At 46.1% G+C, this 24,612-nt stretch overlaps 1 protein-coding gene across 1 annotated transcript; it reads left to right on the forward strand.

Moving 5' to 3' along the window:
* Positions 1–15,304: 15,304 nt before the first annotated feature.
* On the forward strand, positions 15,305–21,294 carry pi15a (peptidase inhibitor 15a; the record flags this gene model as incomplete). Its single annotated transcript, XM_083654005.1, has 5 exons — positions 15,305–15,574; positions 16,569–16,687; positions 19,795–19,927; positions 20,107–20,222; positions 21,159–21,294. The coding sequence occupies 5 exons, from the start codon at positions 15,305–15,307 to the stop codon at positions 21,292–21,294; spliced, it is 774 nt and encodes a 257-aa protein (XP_083510131.1).
* Positions 21,295–24,612: the final 3,318 nt, after the last annotated feature.

The following is a 24,612-nucleotide window of genomic DNA, read 5'->3' on the forward strand; positions in this document are numbered from 1 at the left end:
CAATGCAGAACGGCCGACAACAACGTGGGATAAACATAGTACCGCTAAACATAGTACCGCTGGTCGGTACTGGCGCAACTCCCTTTTATCTTCAAACAATGAAACAGAGACACCAATAATCACAGAATCAACAGGGAATCAGATCAAATGAAAACCAAAGCAAGGCCACTATCTAACAACATCCACTTCAACAACTGAGCAGTCAGCATCCATGTCACAATAAGCAAAGAAGAAACAATAACCCTCCAACCCAGTAATAGTGCACAGTTACCCAAATCAAACAAAAGACGGGACTAAAAGTCAAGCACAAAGTCCTTGAAGCATGCAGGCGGATGCCGGGAGCGCGACGATTGACGAGGGCCCCCAGAGACCGATGACACAGGCTCAGCCAGAACAGGTGGGGAGCACTGATCGGCATCCATACACCCAGCGGGCTGCCCCGCCCCGGACAGGACGACAGAGCCGGCAGGCGGGCAGGGCGTCACGGCGAGTGGGCTGCCAGCGACGACAGGAGCAGAGATTGCAGTGGGTATAGCAGGGGGTACAGGCGGCAGACACGGAGGTGGCAGAAAATCCTCATCCCCTGAGTCATCAGGAGAACATGGCGCCGAAGAACACAGGCCGTCAGACGTGACAGACGGAACCTTGAAGCAGTCAGGCAGCCTCACGCGATACGACGCACCACGAAGTTGAGATCCTGTAAACTTCCTGATATTGCAGAAGGGGGGTTCCACCGAGACTACCAGGTATCGGTCACGTGCCCGGGACTTGTTCCTGTCCGAGTGGAGGTAGACCAGATCACCAACATCAACTTCAGGGTCAGGACGCCTCTCTGCAAGGGGGGCCTTGGATCGCTCGCTAGATGGATGATTGGCGAGACGCTGTCGGTGTTGAGTGGCCACCAAGTCGCAGTCGGCCAGGGGCACCTGGGCATTAGAAAACTGGTCCCGCTGGGTCCACATCTCTCGAGAAGACAGACCACGTGAGCGGATGCGCGAGTTCAATGCAGCCGTGGCAACCGCCAGGGCCAGGGGAGTGACAGCACCACCTACTGGGTCGAGGCGCAAGAGCTCGCCCGTCAGCTCCTGGATAGCCTTCTCCGCAACAGGGTTCTTGTTGGGGTTCTTAGCATGCCCCAGCTCCAACGTGATCCTGTGCTGTCGCAGGAATCCCTCGTTGACGAGGGCCTTGAAGCCAGGGGCGGGGTCGGTGCGGATGACTGCCAGGGGACCATCCATGGGGCGTATTTGAATACAGAGCTGTATCAAAGCATCCCGCAATGTCTCATGACGCTCATCTGACAGCAGCAGAGTGGACGTGAACGATGTCACCGTCTCCCGGAGGACAAGTATGACCTGACGGGAACGCTTGAGAACATCAGCTGCGAAGGACAGGCCCACAGCATCAGGTGGGGAAGAAGTGGACTGCTCTACCCTGGCACTCGGTGAGCGGCGTAGGGCAGCACAGGAGTGGCAACCGTTAGAGACACGCTCCACCGCCCCGTCCAAATCAAGGGCGTACAGGTACCGCTTGACGACCGTCTTGAGCTGGTGGCAAGTAGGATGAGCCAGCTGGATGTGGAGCGCAGTCAACAGGCCATCCACGACCTGCCGAGGGACGATGATGCACTCACGGGACGGAGTGAGGGGCTCATCCCGCTTGACGACGAACAATCCATCAGCCGCGACGGTAGCCACATTCAGGTACCTCTTGACATCTTTAATATTAGTGAGCTCTTTGGACGGTCTCGTGCCCTGAATGAGATGGGCATGGGTACGGCGAAGGTCAGGGCACTCAGATTGTATTGCCAACCAGGCAGGCCGGCTCGTAAATGGCAGGCGCACAGATCCATCTAGCACATCCTGGACAGTTGTCAGTCGGACAACAGAGTCAGCTGTGCACCTGATGAAGGAACAGACCTGGCAACCCTCGTCCTCGCATGGTGGGGCATTGCGGCTGGCAAAGTCTGATGGGAGAATGGCAGAGCCCGCAACATGTCTGACAGAGGCTTGGAATCGGCTGACAACAGACAGGAACGTTGACACCCTAGGACTCGCAGAGAACTCGCCACGGCAGAGCTTCTCATAGGCCTGCACACAAGGCTTGCTGTCAGTAAGGACACAAGCGTTCACCTCGGACTGGATGACATAGGGGCTGAAATGTTTGGTGGCAGCAGCAATAGAGAGAGCCTCCACCTCACATGGCAGCCATGTTGTCTGAGACCCCCGCAGCTTGGCGCTGAAGAAGCCAGCCAGGAGGAGCTTGCCCTCCCGAGACACATACAGTGTGGCGCCTAGACCAGGCTGTCTGACCGCACCATCTGTCACGATCCACAATTGGTCCGATGGCTTAGGCAAAGTAATGACACGGGCAGATGAGAGAGCCTGTTGTGCACTATGAAATGACTCCCGCAATTCATCAGTCCATGTGATGACCTCCGGGGATTGGCGCCCGGCTGTGGTATCCTCAAGTGGTGCGAGGTACGCTGAACACCTTGGGAGCACACGGGAGAGAACCTTGTATGCGCCAACAAAGGATCTCATATGGCCCACCGTGTCCGGCGCAGGGCAGGAGACCAGGGTGTTGACACGGTGTGGACTGGCTGTAAGAGTGCCGGCGCACCAGATCCAGCCAAGGATGGAGGTGGACTTGGGGTTGACGATCGTCTTGGCTGCAGATAGGCGGAGATCACATTTATAAAGTGCCTGGAGGACCCTCTTCCAGTTGTGGTACAGCTCCTGAGGTGTGTCGCCGCCGCAGTACAAATCATCGGCAAGCTTGGCCACGACGCCATCCTGTAGCAGATGGCCCAGAACGCGGCACATGAGCTCCTCCAGGGCCGTCTCTGAGCCAGGCATGCCCATTGCAGACCGCATGTAAACCCGCACTCCTTTGAAGGGGGTTGCAACACCACAGTACTTCATTGACTCACGTGCAAGGGGTATTTGATAGAAGGCGCTGGTCAGGTCTGTGACTACGATGTGTTTCCATTGTGCGATGAGGCGGAGGGTCGAGTCAACATTGGGTAGCAACGAGGGCTGGGGCTTGCTGTAGCGGCCAACGTCGGCAAATGCGGTGACCATACGTGTCCCCCCAGTGTGTTTTTTCACTAGGAAGGAGGGGTTGAGATACTCCACCACAACGCCAACATCTTCAGGGTGCCTAAACACGCCAAGCGCCTCCAGCTCGTCGAACTTAGCCTGGAGCTCCATGAGTTTGCCCCGGGCATAGAGAGGGAGGCGCCCTTTCCGCTGTGGAGGCTCAACCGGGCCCATGTTCACCTTGGCCTTGAAGGGCCCAGCAGCGCCATTGTAGCCTTTGATATTAGGGTCAAAGACCACATCATATTCCTTGTGCAGTGCCCGAAACTGAACAGCAGTCCACTGTGGGAGGAGGTTGTCAGGATCAACCTGTACGGCTGAAGAGTGGTCGGTCCTGACTGATGTTGTGGCTGCTGGGGACGGAGGCGGACTGACTGTGGGGGGAACCTTAGGCTCGAAGACAGGGGTAACCTGGCAAAAGTGTTCATGGCGCTTCAGTGTCTGTGGCTCAGCTGACAGGTTAGGGATGCGAATCTTGCCTGCGACACTTGAGACGATACTTGGCTGGGGCCACATCCGGGACGATCTGAGCTTCCGCGCACTGAGCGCGTCGGTGCGTGGTTCTATAGCGTACTCAGCGTCTGACTGCACATCATCCGGTAGCTGCATCTCGATGAACTCCCCGGGCCAGACAGTCTTTGAGGGGGTAGGGGCACGAAGCACAAACGCACGGCGTGCAGCCGCGCTGGACTCAGCTGGTGCGGAGGAGCCATATTTGTAGACCGTGCCATCGCCAAGGATCACCTCTCTCTTAGCGGGGCGAACAGCAATGTCATTTGTCTCCATGAAAGGTGTGCCAGCGAGTATGTCAACATCAAGGTTCACCACGACGAGGCCGTCAAACAGGAAGACCTTGTCACCTCGTGTGAAGGAGATCCGTGTCTCACCGACCACCTGCAGCTGTGAGGAACCGTCAGCTTGGTGAACAGACTGCGCACTGGATAGGATCCTTGATCCGAGGCGCGCCGCTGTGGAGTGGCGTATCATATTGCCAGTCGCACCGCTGTCGATCGTGATGCGGACGGCGTGGTGACCGTGGAACACATCAAAGTATGGAGATTGACGTGTCTGCACACGGTAGGCCACGGCACCTGGAGTGGCTGTCCCACCGTCGGAGTCATGAGGTGTGCCGCCCCCTAGGTCATCCTCAGCGTCAGACCCATCTTCGATGATGCCCACTATTTGCCGAGCCCTAATGATGTAACGACGGTCATTGTCTGGGAGGTGCTCGCATTCACTCAGGAAATGGCGAGTCTCTTGGCGGCCCACCTGCTTGCATAGGGGACATACTTTGTCTTGACGGGGCCGTCTGGGGGGTGCCCTGAACATGGATTTAGGACCCGGCGTAGGGCGGCGCTGGTCTGTATTGACGCCCGTGCGGAAGATTTTTGCGTCGTCAGACGTACGGATTTCATCCAGGAGTGAACACAAGGCCTGCGATATTTCTGGTTTGATAGAGGCCAGAGTGCGAGACCTCAGCTCTGTGCCGTATCTCTGCTTGACAAGTCTGGGTAGGCCAGGGTGAATGAGCCTTAGCCATGTGAGGACCACCATGTTTTCCAGTGTGGGTGAGAGCTCTTCATCCTCTGTCATCTTTTCACCATGGTGGCTGAGGCCATTAGTGCGCAACAATGAGTCCTCCACACAGGCCATCAGCCGCTGGTAGAGGTCCTCCGGGCGCTCATCACCCTCTAGATGAATATCCGAGAAGTCAATAAACTGAGCACCGGTGACTTGGAAACCAAAGTGTTGCCTTATAGCCTGCCATATAAACTCCAAGGATGTGGCATTTTTGACCAGTGTACTCCGTGAAATGATTGGGCAGTAATTGGCAATCTGCCCAAGCATCAGCTCAAGTGAGGTATTTTTTTGCAGTGCAGATTGACGTCTAGCGGCAGGAACGCCATCACCGTCGTCCTGGAAACCTCTTAGTGGGAGGGCCCTTGTCTTTTTTTGCCATGTGATTCCATCGGCCAAAAACGGGGTAAAGCTAGGGTCCAATGAAAGCGTGTACAGCAGGTTTTGCTTCCAGTTTTCAAAGCTGTTTATACTTTCAGTTTTGGAGAGAGACCACTGTTTTGGTGCTCGGTGAGTAGATGCCATTCTCCCGTTTGCTGCGCACGTGCTGTCACAGTGAAGGCTTCACAGTTTCGGCTCTAGTGAGGTATAGCCTGCTGTTGGACGGCAGTTCAACACCATGTAGCATAGCGGAGTTAAACAGAGGGCTAGATTATAAACCCGACGCTGCCACCACGCCAGCAGAGGCTGTATCATGTAATATCAACAGAGAACCGAGACACGAGCTGAGGAGGTAACCAGGCTTTACTCGGAAGAGGCAGGAGAATACACAGGTGCAACGGCCAATGCAGAACGGCCGACAACAACGTGGGATAAACATAGTACCGCTAAACATAGTACCGCTGGTCGGTACTGGCGCTGGGTAAAAACTGTGGGTTTTTAGACGACTGCGATTGTGATTCTATTTGGCTGTATCTCTTTATAAGGCCTTCATCGTGACCTGCTGTGCAGCCTCACACCCAGAGATATACTGAACTAACTCAGGAGAAAGTTAAAGCTGGAACATCTCACAGATAGGTGTGGCATGTTTTTTCAACTTTCCTTTTTTTTTACCTAATTCACACTTTAGTCCGTAAAGTTTTAGGATCTTGTTGAATCTACAATAATGCTATACACAGTACAGACATCTAGTCTCCAAGGTCAAGGTTTCTGTGACAATGAGTGTGTTTACATGCACACTAATAAACCATTTATTATCAGATTTCTAGAGTTACCTGATTATTCAAGTGTCATGTAAACGGCATCCTTTATCATATAAAGACCGTTATCAGTTTATGAGAAAACCGATAAACACAGTTAGGTTTCTGCTGAGTCATCAGGTTTATTCATTGCAGTCAATGACCACTCACAGACTTTGAGGTGAGTTCCTGCTATTTACTAAGTGCATGTAAACGCGGATATCAGATTATTGCCAGTTACCTGATTATTCTCAGTGATCCGTTTATTGTGTGCATGTAAACGCAGTCAGTTGGTGTCTACCGCTTACATCACGAAAGGACCAACCAAGAGTGTAACAAAGGGATCACTTGGATTAGTGTACCGGTACTTAGTTGCTGGGTTTTCTGGCAGGTAGTTGCTTGAATTGGCTCTAATAGGATCAGGGAGGGAAAGCGGACATGAAGATAATCCAACATAACAATTTGCATATTCTTTAAGGATGAATGGTACAGTTCACCGGATGACACCGCTGCACCCTGGACGCAAAGTCTGCTGCTGCTGCTGCCCTCGCCTGTGCTTCCCCCGCAGCCACACCACAAAGCTCTTACCAGGTGCTGCTGCTGCTGCCCTCGCCTGTGCTTCCCCCGCAACCACACCACAAAGCTCTTACCAGGTGCCAAGTAAGCAAAGAGCAAGTCTCCAACCACCCACATACTGTAGGCATCTGAACCCACGTTCCACTCCACTTTGTCATAAAGACCACTTCTTCAGCACTAGTGATGAAAGCCCCAGTCCAGAGATGGGGACTTGGACTTGAGACTTGGACTTGAGTCGCACTTAAGTCACCCACACAGTGACTTGAGACTTGACTTGAGACTCGTCCTCAAAGACTTGAGACTTGACTTGGACTTGAAGGTTTGGGACTTGTGAACAATCCTTTATTTATTTATTTTTATTTATTTTTTGGTGCATTAACATTAAGAAAATGTCTACTAATGTCATCTCTAATCATTGCTGCTACTGTATTCTAATAGATAAGGAGTGAGGATAATACAGTACATGCTTTGAATTCCTTAGTTTTAGCTATGCAGTGTTCTAAGCAGACCGGATGGCATGCAGCAGATGATAGAACGCTCACTCCATAGGGACTTGAGACTTGACTTGGACTTTCCCCTCAAAGACTTGAGACTTGACTTGGACTTGTGACCAAAGACTTGTGACTTGACTTGGACTTGCAAAAAATGACTTTTGAGCATCTCTGCCCCAGTCCCATCATAACTCCTGCAAAATGTTTTGGATTATAGGAGAAAGAGATTGACCTGTATGCAACTGATGATTTCAGACAAGAGGTCAGGGGGGTAGACTGCCAAGGAACAATCCTCACATCATGCAAGTGTAAACAGCTGGGTTATAGAAACAGCCTGCCCTGCCTGCTACAGAAAGACAGTACCACTGCTGCAATAACATTTTAAATGGACAGTAAATCTCAGCATGATATGACACCAAAATGGGCAATCCTCTGTTATCTGTTGTTTGGGAGTTTTATGTTACTAGGCATCGTGCGCGCTACTCGATTCCTAGGCTCGCCCGCTGCACGGCCTCACCCTGGCTGCTCCTTGATGCCGTACTTCAGGGATGCTGGATCACCTGTCCTGGAGCTGGCGACATACAGCGGTCCATGGCGGAGGACGGGGGTCTGAAGCCTTTCAGTGTCTGCCCCTGGGACTTGAGATTTTGCTCTTATGACATCACTGATGATGTCACAACTGCTTTTATGACATCACTGATGACATCACAACCTCTTATGACATCACTGATGATGTCACAATTTATGACATCACTGATGACATCATCACTGGGACTTCACCATGTAATGGTTGTGCTATCAATATAACAGATAACAGAGAATCGTGGATTGTGGGGTATCATGTCCAGGAAGCGACACAGCACAATGTGCTACCAAAGTTCAACATCACTTTGAGCCCCCGTTGTCCTTTATCATGACACAAATGATTTGGGCCTCTGCAGCCAGTGTATGTATGGCTTCTTTCTGTCAGTGTGCAGTCAGGGACAGCAGCTAGAGACTCTGCCCAAGATGATCCCAGCCACAGGACCTGCCTGCATGCCAGGCCCCAGCTCTCTGCTCATCTGCTGTCTAGACTGCCTGCAGGCCTCCCCAGCCACAGGCTGCTCCAGCCAGCATCTAACATCCCTCCTGCTCTCAACTGGCTCCGGGCACTTTAGACAAAATGCCACCTCTATCATATAGCGTGGACAGCTATAGCCCTGATGTCAGCCACAGAATGAATACAGACATCACAGTCAAGAACCAGAACCAGGCTGAGATTTAATTGGTTGTCGTCCATCGGACCATCCGTCCATTCGTCCGTCCGCCCGTGTTTTTACTAATATAATAACTCTGCCCCAGATCATCAGATCTTCCAGTGCAATATATCCACATATGGAGTTAGTGTGGTAACTGAAGTTCAGGAACACAAGACCACACCATGTAATTACCTACGCCGCACTAAGCTATTTCACCTGCGCTCCGACCAATCACTTCACCGATGCACACCTGTGATCTGTCAACTCAATCACTCGTAGCACATATAAACACAATCTAGTCCATCTCTTCCCCGTTTGTTTCAGTCGTCACGACCCTCCCCCCCAACCCTACGGGCAGCACACGTGGAGTCCGCACGTTCTCCCTGTGCCTGCGTGGGTTTTCCCCGGGTACTCCGGTTTCCTCCCACAAACAGCAAAATACATGCTAATTACGGGCAGCACGCGCGGAGTTTGCATGTTCTCCCCGTGCCTGCGTGGGTTTCCTCCGGGTACTCCGGTTTCCTCCCACAAACCGCTAAAGACATGTTAGTTAGGGCTGTTTAATCCTGCATCCCTATCTTCTGCTTACAGGAACCACGGGGGGAGCCGGGAATCCATCCGTGAAGCCGAGCTTCGCTCAAGAACCGAGCTTCACCCAAAGACAATACCCCCACTCTGAGTCTCAACCCCCGGGTTCCAGTCACTGCCGTACCATCCTCCCGAAGAGATGCTGCCGCACCTTGACCTCACGTTCACGCATCCAAACACTCACTTACAATAAATTATCTTTTTGTTTAAACATGGTGTGGTCTGTGTTAGTGAAACTCGTCTTAATGTGCCCTTCGATATTATATTTCTGAAGCCAAAATACACGTGGCATGGGTTGCTGCCTCACGATTATAGTGCCCCACTAAAGGAGGGACTATGAATCTGATTGGGCCTCCGTCCGTTTGTTAGTCATCCTGTAAAGTTGACTTTCTGCTGCTGCGAGGCGACATTGACAGTGAATGGGACTGACCCCAAAGAGTGGAAGTGCATCACAACATAGTACAACTGTATTTGCTTGTTTATGTGAGTACTAAATTTGCACCTGTAGGCTACTGGATTGGAGTATACTTTTCAGATGGAAATGTTAGTCACCTGTCACACATAAAGTGGGTTGTGAATTAGATCAAAGCTGGAACAAAGCGAAATTTGGGCAATTTGGCCTAAAAAGTCTCTATTTCCCTACTATTTATTTTCTACATAAAGCCTAATGATATGTTTTGAGAATATTCTTGCATAAAAGTAAAAGATGATAGCACATCGCAGAATATTTGACAAAGATCCCCCTATAGGTTGTTTTTGTTTTGGCCGCTCACTCCTCAGTCCCAGGTGATAGTTTTTGTTACCTGCTGTCATGAAGATACATCATAAAACGTCTCGGCTCTAACTTTAGGCCCTGCTGGAGTTTTCATGTTTGCCTGTCTCTCTCTCAGCTGACATCTGAACCTCTTGCGAAATGTCTGTGTGCGACCGCAGTGCTGTCTCTGTCCAGCCTTACAAGGCCCGAGCATCAAAGATGGCTGTAAATGTCTTATAGATGGGTGAGAATATCTCGGGGCAAAGGAATGTAACATGTCAAAAATAGATACGCAAGCCGAGGGACTTATTCCTGAAGTAAAAGGCCCCCGTCTAGTAATCTTTCAGGTTTTTTCCCACACTCTAAAAACAGCGTTACGGGAAAAGCGGTGTTTAATTGTGTATGTTCTGCAGACATGTTTGTTAAGATTGTTTGAAGCACTTTTTACAGGCCTTTGCATAACGTTGATGGGTGTAGCAACTCCTTAGTATCTCTGTTGCCTCTTGTGCTGTAAACCATGAATTCTTACCTTTTCACTCATATACTACTAGGCTACAGTACTGTAAGTTGAGCCTCAATATACTATATCTGCCAAATCCGCCTCAACTACAGCAGGGAAATTGTTCTCGGAATTCTGCGAGATCTGAAATGACCCCCCCGAATAAACCATAATGGCCCTCATTGTCATGTGCTGTTTGCTAATGTCGCTTTACAGTGCGTTTCCTTCCTGTGCCCCGAGGTTAAGGACAAGGTCAACCTAGACTCCACTGTGTGTTTTGAACCAGCAAAAAACAACGAGCGCACTTGTATCTAGACAACAACGGGGGGGAAACATGCAGTCTGGAATAGATTCTCTGCAGTGCTGTTTGTGGAGGTAGCTATTCAGTCAATAATGGGGGATATGTGGCTCTGGTTTGCGTTGGGCAAAGGAAGAGCCTCGTACAGTAGTATTGACCAACTGGCATTGTTGCCAGTCTCTGTGGGATACTCTGAAACAAAATGTTGTTTTATCGGTGCTATTATACCAGCACACAAGTCTATGTACAGTATCAACACAGCAGGAATTTAATTTTAAACGAAAGCGAAGCTCGGCGAGGGCACACTTTGATCAGAAGACTGATATTTATTGACTCAATTATTGTGCTTGTTACTCTTTCCAACAAGGGAGTTAGCCTGGACCTCTGCTGGGAACGCAGGGCAAAACGTTCTCACCCGTCGATTCACTGTCAACAAGCCGTTGCCCAGTTGTAGGTGAGCTGACTGTGAGAAATATATAATATTTGCTATGTAACTGTATATTTCACTGATACAATGTTTAACAGCTGCATGTGGAAGAAAGGCCGCCTGGACAGCTTGAAGTCAGAGACTGGGCTTCTTACCAATGTAAACCCACTCTTGAAATGTCACAATTTCTTTTTTGCCCCCTGCTGGCCAACAAAAACCAACTCATGACATCACAACCTCCCGCCCCCTGAGCTGCCCCCAAAGCCTTTCCAGCAGCCAATGTTGACTGTAAAATATCTCTCTGTGTATAGCTACTCCTGAACCAATAAATAGACTTTTTCAATTTCACTGTATCATAAAAAAAGAAGAAGAAATAAAATAAAATAAAGTAAAATAAAAAAGAATCCTTACATTTGCGTGAATGCCACTTGGTATGACTGATTGAATGAAAGGCATCGTAAATGCTCATCCAAGCACAAACGTTAATAACAATATGTTCCAGTTGTGAAACAACTTGATAGCCTACACAGCGTCTTATCTTCCACGCCGGTCATGTGTTTGTGTGTGTGTGTGTGTGTGTGTGTGTGTGTGTGTCTTTCAAGTCATATTAGACCTCTATTTCATCCCTCCATCTCTTAGTGATTTTCCCAGACATGTTGGACGTTGCCAGCTCTAGTAACAATAGCCCTGGGTGGAGTGCACAGCTGAGCTGGGAGGCTACAGTGTTGTGCTGTGATTGCTGGAATAATGCACAGAGTGAGCAGTCATCCTTGGGAGATTCTCTTGCTTTTTTGATTGGTCCTGGGCATCAGTGCAGTTGTGCACCCAACCCCGGGTCAAATTAGTACGTTCCAATCATCATTGTTAAAAGAAGATTCAGAGAGTGTCAAATGTATTAATGATCAGTCACTGAAAAGTAGACACTTTCATATATTTTCCTGTGGGTTGTCTAAACTTCTGAGGATTAATTTCACAGTCCTTTTGCAAATCAGTCATTTGATACTCTATACATACAAGTAAAAAAAAAAAACACTTGAAAATTATTTGAAATTTCCATTTTTGTGCACTTGCCTATCTGACTCCTGCATGAAACACAACAACTATGTAGAAATATAAGCAGACCTGCACTTGTTATGTCTCTTACTCTGTCTATGGTCTGCAATCTGCATTTCTCTCTGTTGCTTCCCTCTTGCTCAGTGTTGCGCCTCACTCTCTCTCTGTGCTGGCACCGGCACGGGGCTTTGAGAGGCCTCTGGAGAGGGGGAAGCTCGGGGAAAGTTGGAACAATATATTGTAGGTAAATAAATGCTCTGTCTGAAAAAGAATGCTTTTCCAAAACAGACCCAAGGCTCTCCGAGCAGCATATGTGCCCCAAATAATGCCCCAATTACTCCTCTGATAATATGATCGTAATGGCTGAACCTCTGTGAAGTCACTGGGTTCACTTGTGCAAACAAGGACCAGAACTTTGAGACGGAGGGAATATCGTTCGGGGAGACTGCACATGAACAAAGTGTCTGTGTGTGTGTGTGTGTGTGTGTGTGTGTGTGTGTGTGTGCGTGTGCGTGTGCGTGTGTGTGTGTGTGTGTGTGTCTCAGGAACCGTTCGCCGATCTACTTCACACTTCGCAGGTGTATTGCTGAGGACCCAATGATGTGCAGTGTCAAATTTGCTGCAATTTGAACAATAATATCAAAATGAATACACTTTTGATAAACTTGTGTGTGTGTGTGTGTGTGTGTGTGTGTGTGTGTGTGTGTGTGTGTGTGTGTGTGTGTGTGTGTATGTGTGTGTATGTGTGTGTGTGTGTGTGTGTGTGTGTGTGTGTGTGTGTGTGTGTGTGTGTGTGAGTGAGTGAGTGAGAGAGAGAGAGAGAGACACACACACACACACACACACACACACAGAGAGAGAGAGTTTGCTATATTCTCCATCCATTTCCACGATGAGACCAAACCTTTGACTCAAGGGTAATGTCTAATAAGTTCAAACATCTGCAGCTGAATGCATAATTAAAACAGAGTGCAATGCTGTGGTAAGAGGTAAATGGTAACTTCTCTAATGATATGGATTATAACATATATGAACCCGGGGATAGTGTCTGTGTCGATCCCAGTCTTTGGCTATGGGCTGTGCTGGCTGCAGAGTGGACCTGCCTGGCTATTGATACCATATGGGAGGATGAGTCAAAATACTAATACTAAGCAGATGTGATGGTGCACAGTCATAATAAGACACAGAGAGAGAGAGAGAGAGAGAGAGAGAGAGAGAGAGAGAGAGAGAGAGAGAGAGAGAGAGAGAGAGAGAGATAAAAACATGGGCTCAATATAGGCTAATAGTTCAGGTAATTCATTGGAAATCAATCAATTTTGTGATTATTATTTGTGCCAAAACCAACATGCACCCTGTTTTGTTTTCTACAATACAGTATATTAGCTTTGAGGGTGAGACGCCTCATGGGTAACTGATGGTCTATTGAGTTTAAAATAAAGTGTGAAGTTCTCTTGTATTCTTGCTGTTCAGTGCTTTCTCCGTGACCTCAGCTTAATGAAGCTGTTGGCTGTGGTGTGGAGGTATAAATGAATGAAGTCAACACCACATCTCCAAACCCTCAACACCTGCTGTGGCCCATTACCTCCAGAATGTCTGCTGTTTAAAAATCCAGAAGTGTCTGCTTAGCGTCCTGGCTGTGTGTGTACAATGTGAAATCAGGGCAAAGAATTGTCGAAATATTCAACTCATCTGTCATGATTTGATCCTCCCCGATGATTTCTCCTCTCTGACAACTTCGCTTCCCAATGAACCTTTCAGTAAATTGAGTGAGAAAGCAGTGTGAATAGGAGCTGAAATGTATGGATGGTCGATGGGCTGTAGCGGAGGGAATAGTCAGTGATATTGATATATCCCCCACCTGAAAAGTCCATCACTTCCAAGTTTTTTCTTTTTTTTTGTGGGGGGGGGGGGGGGGGGGGGGAACCATTTGTCGGCAACAGCAGAGAGAGGGGGAAAGAAAATTGTTCCTGCGTCACGTTGCTTTAATTTGTTCACCAGCTGCCAAAGAAAATGATGACCTGCAGAAGGGTTTTTCACTTGGCTCCGTGTCCGGCCTGGCAACCCGCACAGCTGGACCCAAACACTGAACAAGTGTCATCTTCTTTATAGTATAATGAATACAACAAAGAAGACTGATAGGACACATATGGACCAGGACGCCGGCACCTAGCCCAGGGGTTCTCAACGTGGGGTCTGGGGACTACCAGGGGTCCTTGAGGGGGTTCTGTGGGTCCCCAGGAAATGGATGAATTGTTACAACTTCACCATTATTTTCATTTCAAGGAAGTTAATATTGGAAATTGTAGAAAAATGACTGTTTTGGTCATAGTTGTACTGTTATCCCTTGTCCTACAAAGTACTGTACAGTACAACATCATATAAAGAAAAATCTCAGGCTAGGGTCCAAGACACAAAATCTCATCAAATGGGGGTCTGTGGACTAAATTAGGGTCATTGATATGAAAAGGGTTTAGAATCACTGATTTAGCCTGCACTGATGTGATTTGACATGAAACTGCTGACTTCTCCCCTTCTGAGTTTATGTGCATGTTCTGACCCAGCCTGAAGAATAAATAAATAAGTAAATAAATAAATAAATAAATAAATAAATAAATAAATAAATAAATAAATAAATAAATAAATAAATAAATAAATAAATAAATAAATAAATAAATGGGACCATGTGATTGTTTGGACATATTCAACCTGTTTAAGTTAATGCGTTGTATAATTGCTTACAGTTTTTGAGAAATTATTTGTAAAGTAATTAATGGTCTATGGATAAGTTATCCCACATTAACAATAACATTGTCTTAACTCAATCACCTGCTGCCCTGGCCTGAGTGGCCTCCCACTCCCTCTGATTTGATTTACCAGAATATTCGTTTTCGTTTGCTTTTTTTCCACGTTCTGCAGCTGCACAAACCCAAAGCAGATGTCTCGATGCACTTAAGCGAGATTTGCCAGGAATGGGATAGATCGAGAGAGACGAAATATCAGCCTGTCTGTGTTTCAGGTGACAAGGAGGGGCTGCCTGCGCGCACCTCCGAGTAACAGGCGCACTTCCTGCGTCGTCCACTGCAATATATAAACCCGCAAAGTCGGACTTCCCCTGAAGTCCTCCTATAGTTTCCAAAGAGCAAAAACTCTGTGGAAGACCTCCCTCTCTCCAATAGGCTACTGACTGCAGAGGCTTTGGAAGTGACAGCCTGGAGACGCACACAATAGGTACCGCAGCGCAAGTTAAAGGTAAGACCAAGATCCTGTGAAGGAATTTTACCACCGCTGTGACTGCTATTTCTCCGGCATCAGCATTTTATAAACACTAGAAGGCAGTCGCGTGGTTTGAAGTGCGCTATGTGATATAATAACGGAATACATAACAAAAAAGTACCTTATGTTATGTGCACATTAGGGAATAATTTCACAATAACAATCGTTTTCTCAAGTTTGTATCTTTTTGGTTTCTTTTCAGATCAGTCCAAGACGCGGAATATTGTGTCAGAAGTCCCCTAAATCAAACATGAAACCTCAGTTATTTGCCATAGATTTGATACTCGTGTGCATATCTTGCGGAGCAAGTGCATTGGCAACGAGTATTGTGTCCACGTCGTTGCCAGCCGCCAATTTCACCAATCTTGGCGCAGCGCACAGCTATGGAACAGACACCACGACTATTTCTAAAAGCAGGAGGAAGCGTTACATTACTCAGAATGACATGCTTGCCATTCTTGATTACCATAACAAAGTAAGAGGGAAAGTGTTTCCACCGGCTTCCAATATGGAATACATGGTAAGTGACAAGTCTCCCTTCAAAACCGAGTCAATTTAACAAGCTGCATGCATTTTGAATCAATGAATGATGCATGGTTATACTGAAGCTGTAGTCGGCTATGCATTATTTTATCAAAGAACTACCAGCAAACTGCATGAGCCGAGCACGAAGCCAAAAGAAAGTGTGCTGCATGGTGAAATAGTCCTGCTTGATTTGAATGGATGTGTTCTGTAGGTATAGGAACCTGCAGAAAAATGTCTTTGAGTATCTTATTGGCACCTCCAGCTGTTTAGCAGATTGCATTGGAGTAGTAGACCACCAAAGTAGACACTTACTGAGGGACACAGGGGGTCAACTATTGTCTGCTGGCAGTAGTGTAGCATGGAGAGAACAGTAGTGGTCAGTTCATGTTCAACTGATACTGTATAGTTGCAAGATCCGCATGTGTAAAAAAACATATAGTAATAAAACATATAGGCTACATGTTTGATTTCATACAAATATAGAGATGAAATATTTTTTCTGAAAGGTTGTTCGCAAAACAGCCATAGTGTCTCCATTCTCTTAATATGTAGTTCTTCTAATACTGGGAATGGAGGCAATGGGGATCCTCTTCTTCCACCGATGAAGTCACTGTGGAGTGAAGTCATCAGTGGAAGAGGAACCCCAGTTGCGTAGCTCTCCACTCACACTGTGAACCACGTGCACATGAGGGAAGCCGCTGATAAGTTGGACCATCTACCATCATGCAGCTCTCCACCCCTCTGCCACCACACAGAGATCTAATCAATGACATGGGATCTTTCTCTTTACAACTCATCTGATGAGTGAGTTTCTTGCTATATGGTTACACTTGTAACCGCTTATGAACTCAAAGAGCATCGAGTCGTCTTATCTCAACATCTCACGACTGTATCAGACTTAGATGGAGAAGGTGCTGCTGTGTATATTTTCCATCGGTTACGTAGCGGAGTTCCATGTTCTCACGGTTCCTCTCTGTGTGCTTGCTTAGGTGTGGGACGACACCCTGGCCAAGATGGCCGAGGAGTGGGCGCATGCCTGCCTGTGGGAGCATGGGCCACACAACCTCCTCAGGTTCCTGGGTCAAAACCTCTCCGTCAGGACAGGACGGTGAGTGACCCCTTTGACCCCTCCCCCCTCACATCTGCTGCTCCTCTCAGGGACGTCCCGGAGCAGTCATGGTCGTTGCCTCGCTGCCCCCTTCTCCTTTCCCCCTAAAGGTTTTTGCACTGTGACCCAGTGACTGCTTGAGGAATGCTCCTGTGTGACCCTTCAAATAAACAGAAGCAGTGTTTCCAGCCATGACCCAAGAGGATGGAGGCGCATCCCTTTAGTGGGTCTTGACTTTCCATTATGGAAATTATTCCATTATTGACCTCCCATACAGACGGTGAGGTGAGAGATCAAGGGAATTCATAAATCAGCTGATTCCCACTCTTGCTTGTGATTGGCAAGGAGACAATTATACAACAACCCACCACTCGTAATATCACTGTGCCGTTACACAGTTGTTGTACAGGTAACTGGTAATGTCTTCAGAGTCAGAGTCAGAGTCAGTTTATTTACCATTTGCAGTCGAAACTACATTGGAATTGGGGTGCAAGAGCTTAAAACATAGACACAAATATGACAAGTTATGACAACATAACATAGCATATAAATAGACAGACAGTAAAAAGGTTTAAAAAGTAAATAAGATAAAATAAGAGAATAAAACAATAAAAGGAGACAGGTACATCTGTGGATAAAGGCCCGAGTCATCCAGCTCACTTATTAAAGTGCAGGAACAAACAAAGTGCACAATCAGACATAAAGTGCACAGTAGTAAAGTGCCTAAGCAAGGATTAATTGCATGAGAAGACCAGTATAAGACATCTTATACAAAAGAAAATAACAGAAAAAAACAGAAAAAATAGAGGTCTAGGTGTGTCTAGGTGGTCTAGACAACAGAGATCTACCGTTTAGATTTGTGATCGTTCAAACAACGCACAGCACTCGGGTAAAAGCTTCTCGCAAAGCGAGTGGTGGAGCATTTAATGGAGCGGTAGCGTCTACCCAAAGGGAGTAACTCAAAAAGACTGGCGGCCGGGTGACCTGCAGGGTCCCTGATAATGCTGGAGGCCCGGGACAGAAGTCTGGGGCTATAGTATGGAGCTCTTCTAGAGCCGGCAGGTTGGCACCAGTTATCTTGCGGGCAAGGCGCACTACCCTATTTAAGGATTTTCGCTCCTTAACAGTAAGGTTACCAAACCATACAGTGAAGGAACTAGTGAGAATGCTCTCAATAATACAGCGATAAAAGTTATCCTTGTTAACTTTTATCGCTGTATTATTGAGAGCATGTTGTGGGTGAACTCCTTAAGTCTTCTTAAGAAGAAAAGACGTTGCTGAGACTTTTTAACAATCGCTTTGGTATTTGAGTGCCAGCTAAGGCTCAGGAAAGTGAACTGCATGTGTTTGGTTTATGTGGTGGAAACTTAAATAGGTAGGATTAGCAAAGTATTCAGCAAAAAAAGATTTTTTTATTTTTTTAAATATTTTTAGCCAATTAAATTTAGTTTTTAAGATGTTTGCAAATACTGTTTTTAGGTATTGTTGTCACATAGAATCACAGATCTGAGTCAGTGTTCTGTGTTGCCTCATCACTAACAACTAGTGCAGTTTATTATATTGAGTGTGTCCAAATAGCACCAAATGTGACACTGCACATCTGTGGGTCCCCAGTAACACACCTGTCAAGTGTAAAGTAGATTGGATGAACGGTTCTTGAGATATGCAAAGGAAACATGCACACACATACATACACACACACACACACACACACACACACACACACACACACACACACACACACACACACACACACACACACACACACACAAGCACACACACACACACAGATTCGCAAACTGTCATTGTGTTCTGCGATAACGATTCCTGTGCAGACTGGAGCTGCAAATGTCATCACCAACTCCGAGCTGCATAAAGTGAGCCAGAATAAAATGGAAACTTCCGGTTAGAACCTTCACAATAATGACAATTATATAAAGTAATAGCCTTATAGTTATATTGATGCACGTTGCAACGTTTTTGTGTGTGTGATCCGAAATACATAGAACACATAGAACACAGACAATTAAAAGTAAATGTTAACCCGTAGTGAGTCGACTGTTTTTATTTACCCAGTGATAAATTATTGCTTTTATTTTGAAGGTAAAAATACCTAGCTTCCGGTATCCTATAACAAATACCTGTTTTCTTTGCAGCACTTTGCACTTGAGGAAATTGATGCATCTGGCCATGATTTGAGGGTTGTTCCATTATTTAATATGTGCAAGTGATTAGTTAATATGCGCGAACGTTAATAGCGGGCACTTATCACAAATTATGTATTTTTAGCAACTGGGTACCAGACTCTGATGTCATGCGAGTTTGTTGAGTGCTATATTTGATAGGCTATTTTCACAAGAATTGCGTTTTGCCACTTTACACGGCAACGGTACGGACAGCGTTATCAGAGATTCCCACTCTGGAACCTGGTTTCACCTTTTCCCGTTATCAGGCCCCAATAATGCAAATAATGCCGTTGCCATGTAAATGGAAGGCCCAAGCAAAAGTTATCCAGCTTTTAAGGAGCATTGTCGCGTAAACTAGGCCAAAGTATGCTTCGGGTTCCAGTATCAAGAATAAACGACACAATGCAAATGTGTGGTCACCCCGCTAGGAGGAGTACATCAAACAATGTGATTTCCTATTGCCAGTAGGTGGCGCTATGACTATAACTGAATATTGGCATCTAGATGTCTTCAGGCCGGGACTCTCATCAAACGTGAAGTTTGCGGCAGATTTGACCATGTACAGTTGAGTTACAAACCACTTTCTGTGTTGCCAGTAGGTGGCGCTATGAATATGTGCGTGTCCGAATTCTACGGAATTCGACTCTGCACTGTCAGGGTCCCAGAAACACACTCACCAAGTTTGAAGTAGATCGGATGAACGGTTGTCAAGATATGAGAAGGACACACTCACTCAAAGATGCTCCTGGAATTATCAGGATGGATTAGTATGGATTGTAGACAAATTTGACACAGTCATGGTTTCTGTCTCAGTCTGCACCAAGGCCAAACCAGCATTATTTAAAATGATACAGAATGCGAATCATCATCGATTGTAGTATTTAAACAGTACATATCTCTTTTGTCCGTTTTCATTCACAGCTACCGATCCATTCTTCAACTTGTGAAGCCGTGGTACGATGAGGTCAAAGACTACGCTTTTCCATACCCGAGGGACTGTAACCCTAGATGCCCGCTCCGGTGCTACGGACCCATGTGTACACATTATACACAGGTAGACAGACAACACATACGTGTAATAACATCATATTACTGTAATAATGACATATGGCAGCTGATTGGTTGATTGATTGATTGATTGATTGATTTATTGATTGATTGATTGATTGATTGATTGATTGATTGATTGATTGATTGATTGATTGATTGGTTACAAATCTTTCTCCTTTGCAGATGGTGTGGGCAACATCAAACAAAGTTGGCTGTGCTGTTCATACATGCCACAATATGAATGTATGGGGTTCAGTGTGGAAACGGGCAACATACTTAGTTTGCAACTACTCACCCAAGTAAGTATACTGTGCATATAGATTGACTGACTGCACTGCATTGGATTTCACTTTAAGCCATCACATACAGTACAGGTGTCAGCTAGGCATGTTAATTCCGGCGAACCTGTTAACCTGATGACGATAACAGCGGCTTAATCTCCCGACACAGACTGCGCTGTTGTGCCCCGCGTTGCCACCCAGGTGGCTGGGAGAGATTCAGATAACCTCAATACAAGCCTGTGAACGGGAACTGCGTTAGAAAAGCTCCCAGAGACCCGCACAATTCCAAAAGAATTTGTTTCCCTAATTCCAGAATCAAAGCCCGGAGGGACTTGTGACTGACTTGTGACCCGGGTTCTTTAATCTCTTTGGGTGGAGGCATATTTAATCTCATTGGGTGGAGGCATATTTAATCTCATTGGGTGGAGGCATACTGTATGTAAGAGGAACAGGCTCAGGACGTTGATGACCTATTTTATGTCGCTAATTGAACATCACGGCCTCTCCTCTGTGAATAGACCCTTTTCACGGGGGCCATTTTGTGTTGAAAAGGCAGAATAAACACAGGTGCAAGCAAAACACTAATGAGGGTTTCCAAATTCCAATCATGGAAGTTTGAAACCCTCATTAGTGTTTTGCTTGCACCTGTGTTTACCCTGCCTTTTCCACACAAAATGGCCCGCGTGAGAAGGGTCTATCTAGGACATGGTGCTGCTTGTTACTCTGCTGGTTGCTATTGTCACTACTGTATTATGGGAAGGCAGGTCCTGTTTACACCTGACATTAACATGCATCTTGTATCCAGATTGTGTCCAGATGCAATTTACCTGGTTTCCAGAGAAATCTATATTATAGATTTTGCCCACAGATTGCATGTTGTCAGTTGTAAAAGGGGTGCACAGTGCTCACCAAGCCTCCAGATCCATTCACACTGTGCATGTTTCTGTCCTCCAGGGGGAACTGGATCGGTGAGGCTCCCTACAAAGTAGGTGTACCCTGCTCAGCCTGCCCTCCCAGCTATGGGGGCTCATGCAGCAATAACATGTGCTTCCCCGCTCTCAACACAAACTACCTGCACTGGTTCAAATAAACACAGGTTTCCACCCGACACAAGCTGACCACCTTACCACAAAGACTTGTTTTTATGCCGTAAGGATTTGCACAACAGTCCTGGACCACGCTATTTTGTATATATGGGCTTATTTAAAGACATACGTTTGAAGGCAGCAGACATTGATGACATGTAAATAAACTGTAAATGATTTTGTTACCTTTTTACTAGGACTTTGTAATTGCTATGACGATTTTAATTGATGAAAGGTAATTTATCTTTAGAGAGGGTCTGTATCTCATACAAGGTATGTGTGTGCTGCTGCATACACGTTTTCACTACAACTACCACTTGACAATGTGGTAATGAGCATTTCTTGGATTGTGATCACCATGGTGCTAAAAGGCATCACACTTTGAAAGTTTGTGTGCTCTGCCTTCCCAGGAATGTCGCGATCAAAAGATCAGGAACGCTGAAGCTCTCTGCCACAGTAAATACAGTAGCCTACAAACCTCAGACTCCAAGGATTGTGATTGTATCCTGCAACAAATTGGCAAAAGTTCTGTTGACAAAAAAGTGCACTTAATGTAAACAGAAAAAATATATATTTCAAGGCCCAAAGTCAGCATGTCCTAACACACGGGTTGTCAAAAGCCCTGTTTCCTTCATACTTACGTTAACATGGTGCTTTCTCCATTTTTATATGCACTGGTTATGTTGAATTTCACTACATTCATATCATCCTCATGGGCATTTTCACAGGTTTCAATCATGTTTCATATCATAATATGTCTGCTTGCGAGGGCACATAGCATGGATTTAACCCAGATATCTGTTCTAGCATCATAATTGTTGGTATATTGGACAATTCTGTTCTTTCTTATGATTGTTTGTTATGATCCTTTCACTGATGTTGTAGCTAGTTTCTTGAGTTAGGCACTCAAGTGCACCTTAATTGTTTGTACATTTTCAAAATATCAAGAAAATTATCATTTTTGTATGTATAGATAATCATTATACCTTGAATATGACTATTCCTATACATCAAGTATACTATAAGTTATTCATTTTTATATGGGAAAATATTTAATTGATATGAATTTTTTAATTGTTGCGAGAGAAGAAGTGTACATAGAAAAGATTAAAAAGTGGTTCATTTGCATAATCGACTTTTTATAATGTTGAAGGAGAAATGTATCACAGTGTATTCCCATCCTCCATTTAAAGTAGCCTTTTATGAACTAAGCACTAGCACAATACTGGCAAGCGAATGCCTCAACAGTTTTGACTTGGCAAATGTTTTGGAACTCCTTTTCAAACCAGGCCAGTTTCTGAACAGTATCCCACTTCTACTAAGAAGGACTTCAGTACATATCAGCAGTGTCATGGAAATATATCATACAAAAAAAATACAAAAACAAATGCTGCCAGTGATACAAATTTCAATGAGAAACGATGATGCATTGCAGAATAGGAAATCAACACTTTTCCGCACTGACTGTATTTAAAGCAACACCAACGGAAACTATTTATGAGACGAATTTACGCTTTTGCTCTTGTGTTTTGTATTTTGTAATAAAATGCTCTATTTTGATAGTGTGTGTTTTTTGTTTGTTACGACTCCGCCCATGCCTCGCCCCCTGGCCTAAACAACATCCATTGTTGTGCCGTGTTGTCTGTAGTTGTCTGAGCTCTTCCTCACGTCTGATATTGATTTAGAGGTTCTACCCAGGAAAGTTCAGTATCAAGCCAGCTCTTTGATTCTCTCTTTTCACTTTCGATTAAGCAGTGCCATTGCAAAGGCCACATCCTGCGTCTCAACGGCTGAGAGGAAGAAGGGGAGAAGACACGCCGCGGCTACAATTGAATCCTAATAGGAAAAGGTTGACTTTGGCTATGTTGTCCCATGTCTACGCAAGCGAAGAGACAACTGATACAGTTTCAGGGGGCCAAGTTTGTCCTATGAAACCATTGACCTCTCTGAGAGGGAGAGGGAGGGAACCCCCGAGCCAGAAAGAGGGAGAGAAAGTGTCACGTGTGTCACTCCCATACTGTACTGTACACAGAGTCAATCAAAGAAAAACGAAGTGGAGAAAGAGAGAGGGAGACAGTCAGAGAAATATGACATTCTCTGTAGCATCGGGCAATTTTCACAGCTTTAAAATTGTGTGTAGATGAGGGGGGAAAGTATGAGAAAGTGAAAAAGAGACAGAGGCAGACAGAGAGGGAGAAGTTGGGAATGGGATATGATGCCATAAATGTTCTGATGTGTTGGGCAGACACAGCAGTTCCTCTGTTCTCCACCTGCAAGAGCAGGATGTGGTCTTGGGGTCAGCTAGATGCAGCTGTCTATCATGTTTTCTGCATTGCACTTTGCACTTTTTTTGGCATCAATCGATCAATATCTCATGTAAAACGGTTTCATACCTCCTCTTCCTGTACTTTCATCAATGCCTGTACTGTAAGACCTGTGCCTGCAGTGAGTTCCATACAGGCCATCATGGCTGCAACCAACCACCGGGGAGTTTCAGAGGAGCACATTAGTATGCATGAAACCTGCCAGTCTGAGCAAATAGTCGAGCCAGAGAGCCAAGCGGATGATTGGTAGGTGTTTAAAAGTCAAATGGCTGAGGGATCAGGAGTGGCAGTTAAGACAACCTGCTGTCAAGATACGTCTGATTTATCCATCACACGCAGAGGCAAAGGCTAATGGAATGGATTTGGCATAGCATGATGAAGGCAACCAGGACTCTGATGGTCAAGTGAGTTCAAGGGGGACAGATAGCCACCGTCAGCATGAGTGTGTTGTGGCCCCATGCATGTATTGTGGTGTTCGTGTGACAATAAAAGACGGGCTTGTCCCGTTACGAGAGTTTTTTACGAGAGATAAGAGCTTGGTGATACTACTTATTATACAGTAGATGCAGCCCCACACACAGAAATGGCTGCGGCCCTCGAAAAGGTCCAGTGAATGGGCTCTCCTCAAATCTGCTTTACTGAACACATGCATGTGGATTAGCTAGTAGTTTAAATGAGTACATTTTCTCAGGTGAGTGTTATTTGGTCCTGTGACTTGCCCTCAACGGCCGCCCACAGTGTACTTTCATACCTGTCAACACTCCAAATGTGTTGCGGGAGTCTACCTATTTTTAACCCTTCCTCCCACTGTGCTCCTGATTGGTAAGTTCTTAGTTTTTAAAGCCAGTCACTGGTGGTAGGCTACCAACCAACCATGTAGCTTGTCGGGAAGGCGGCTAAATAATGCTCCAAAATTAGCTAAACCCATCCCGTACCGGATGCCGTCTCTCCGACCATCAACCGTCTCTCCAGCTTGTCACCAAACTATACTTGGTTGTC

This window comes from Poromitra crassiceps (genome assembly GCF_964638095.1).
Source record: "Poromitra crassiceps genome assembly, chromosome: 2".
Lineage (NCBI taxonomy): Eukaryota > Metazoa > Chordata > Actinopteri > Beryciformes > Melamphaidae > Poromitra > Poromitra crassiceps.